At 28.7% G+C, this 3,153-nt stretch overlaps 2 protein-coding genes across 2 annotated transcripts; one reads left to right on the forward strand and one right to left on the reverse strand.

The window, feature by feature from the left end:
• ENU1_105840 (WD domain, G-beta repeat-containing protein) lies at positions 1-1,740 on the reverse strand (the record flags this gene model as incomplete). Its single annotated transcript, XM_008859434.1, has 1 exon — positions 1-1,740. A coding segment is annotated over one exon (1,740 nt), but the record flags the coding sequence as incomplete, so codon positions are not given.
• A 384-nt stretch (positions 1,741-2,124) lies between these two features.
• On the forward strand, positions 2,125-3,139 carry ENU1_105850 (hypothetical protein; the record flags this gene model as incomplete). Its single annotated transcript, XM_008859435.1, has 2 exons — positions 2,125-2,550; positions 2,672-3,139. 2 exons carry the CDS (start codon positions 2,125-2,127, stop codon positions 3,137-3,139), a joined length of 894 nt encoding a protein of 297 aa, XP_008857657.1.
• Between the last annotated feature and the right edge of the window lie 14 nt (positions 3,140-3,153).

Here is a 3,153-nt window from a genome sequence, read left to right on the forward strand (position 1 = left end):
ACCTACAGCAAAAATTCCTTCTTCAAATACTAAACATTGAATTTCATCTTCTTCACCAAATGGTAAAAAGGAATCAACTACTTTGTATGTCTCTCCACTTTTTTCCCATAAATATAAAGTCTTAGCTGGTACTGGTTGGCTAGTAAATTTACTTGGTTTAAGATATAATCCACCAGTAACAATATGTTGTTCATCTTTACTTACAGCAATGTGTGTTACTTCACTTTGTTGGTCAAGTAATTTATTTGTTTCAGGCCAAAGTGTATGATAATGTAGTTCTTCTTCAGGAGGTGCAGTCATATAGACTTTAGGAACACTAGCAACAGTAATGTCATCTTCTACAGGTAGTTCATCACTATCAGGAATGACTAATGTTTTTATATCAAATTGTAATTTTGTAGGTGATTGAACTTGAGACTGTCTACTACTTCCAGTATGTTCTCTTAGTGGACAATTTGTTAATGAAAGTGGTTGGTGATTGGCTCCAATTGGTGATTTCTCATAATAAATCATATCTTTTTCAGAAAGGGTTGATCTTGTGATATATCTTAATGACTCAATAAAATACTTTGATGCCTCCAATATTCTGACTGGCTTTTCTTCAATACTACTAGTCAGAACACGAATAGGATTATTAATTAATACAGCTTGTGATAAAGGATATCCATGCACTAATGGTCTTGCAATTTCTACCCAACGTTCTTGTGTTTTGTTATCTGGATTAACATTCTTAACAAAAAGTCTTATAGTATAGTCAAGTGAAGAAGATATAATGGCAAGATTAGATGGTATTGTTGGTAATGGATAAAGTTCAACAGAAGAAACTGCTTGAGAATGTCCAGTTGGAAGAACAATTTGAGTTGGAATAGTATAAGAACTATCTAATTTCCATCCATGAAGATGACACATATTAGTTAATGCAATAAGAATTCTGTTCTTTTCATTAAAAGAAAAACGAATATACCTTTCATCTCCAACTCCACCAAGTCGCACTGTTGATAACCATAAATCACTTAATTGGAAGAATTGAATCGAACAATCAATTGAAGAAGCAATAAATGTAGTATTTCCATGGCATGATATACCACTAATTCTTAAATCACTAACAGAAACAACAGATTCAACTTCTAATGATGGGTATTGATGAACATAAACTTTACCTGAATCAGTTCCTACAAATACTCGTGTTAAATCATCACTTTGACATAATGAAGTTACCCATGTTTTATTTCCTGGAATTCTTTTTTCATTTGTTCCTTGTTTAATAACTAAAGTACCAGCAGCATCAGTAAGAGCATAAGCAATTGAGGGAAGTTCATTTTTTTGATTACCAAGAAGAGTTGCTGTTTCAATAAGAATCTTACTTGAGATATCTTCAATGATTTTACCTTCAAGAGTAATTAATAACACTCTTAGTGGTGATGATATAAGTAAATAATTTTCATAATTCTTTATGTTAATGATAGGATATTCTCCTATAGAAATAACTCTTGTTTTTTTATCTTGTTCTAAGTCATATAATTCAACTATTCCTCTTTCTGTTCCAACAGCAATGGTTGTATCATTAATAACTTCTATTGAACGTACTGTTTGTTTAAAATCAATAATACTTGTAATACAACTACTTTCAACATTAACAACACCAACAACATGTGCATTTCCAAAGAAATATTTCTTACCATCTTTACTAAATTTCAAGTTACATTGAATGTTTGGTCCCAATGATAGAAACTCTGCCATTGACAATAGGTGATTCTAAATTAAATTATTAAGTTAGTGGGGATAATTCATTGATTTGTCCAAAAGGGTTGAAAATGGGTTGACCCAATAATGCTAATAACAAAAAACAAATAACATTCTATATTTTGTTTTGAAGAAGAAAAAACATTAATTAATAACACAATATTTATAAAACATCAAGTATTATTTTGTTTTTCTTGTTTAAGGAGTTATTAAGAAGAAGGATTTAAGAAAGAATAAAAATGATATAAACATGTAAATTTCATTTCATGAAATAGTAAATATAATTCTATTCATATTACACTTTAGTACAAATAAATTCTTTTATTATTTCAGGATTTTAGTTAAATTAAAATGGAAAGAACTTCATTAGAACAGTGAGAAATGTTCTTCCTATTTATCACATTCTTGTTTGTAGAAAATATAACGGGGGAAGTGATTAGCGATTTCAACTCTATTCAACACCAACCAAGAAAATTCAATGGAAAAATATTTGTTGTTGTAGAAAATGATAGAGAAATAGAAATTGCTAATGAACATAATGACAGAATTGATCAAATAATAATAAAAGGATTTAGCATAGATTCAATTCAAACAGGATTTCCAAAAGTTCAAGGGGTATGGAATTATTCAATAAATTCAAAAGAACGAATTGCTCATATCAAATTTGATAATTTTGTGAATATTATAAATCTGTCATTTGAAGTTGCAAACTCAATTGTAGAGTTTGTAAGAAAATATAACTTAGATGGAATTTGTCTTGAAGATCTTGAAAATTTGTTTTATATTACAGGAAGATCAACACGTGATGTGCGTTTAGTTCTTAGAAGAATTGGAATAGAATTACATAAAATTAACAAGAAAGTATATGTCATTATTCCTGTTTGTTTATTGTTCATTATTTATATTACATGTTATTAAGTAATTATAGCCAAGAAGTGTTGCCATAAGTGGTACAATAATTAATTCTTTACAAAAGTATATTGATGAATTCATTATAGATACAACAGACTATTACAGTAAAAGTCTTCATTCATCTCATTGTTCATCTCCATTGATGTACATTGAAAATCTTATCAAAGATTGTACTTCTAAGAATGAAAACCTTAAAAGTATAACATCTATTTCTATTGACTTATCTGGATATAAATTCTGTCCAAACCAACTTCGTTCTTCAATTAATGTTACATCCTTCCAAACTATGCTTCATAATGCTACTTATTCAACTTGGATAGAAGAATGTCAAGAACATAGTTTTACAGATTCAAATAACTGTGAAATTATGTTTCCTACTATTGAATATATTAAGAAACGAATAGACTTAGCAATTCTAGAAGGTATAGATATTACTTTATGTCATATAGAAGCAGCACATCCTAATGTCTTTGAACTTTTTTAATGAAATCTTTAATT

The sequence above is a fragment of the Entamoeba nuttalli genome, assembly GCF_000257125.1.
Source record: "Entamoeba nuttalli P19 unplaced genomic scaffold asmbl_4520, whole genome shotgun sequence".
Taxonomy (NCBI): Eukaryota; Evosea; order Mastigamoebida; family Endamoebidae; genus Entamoeba; species Entamoeba nuttalli.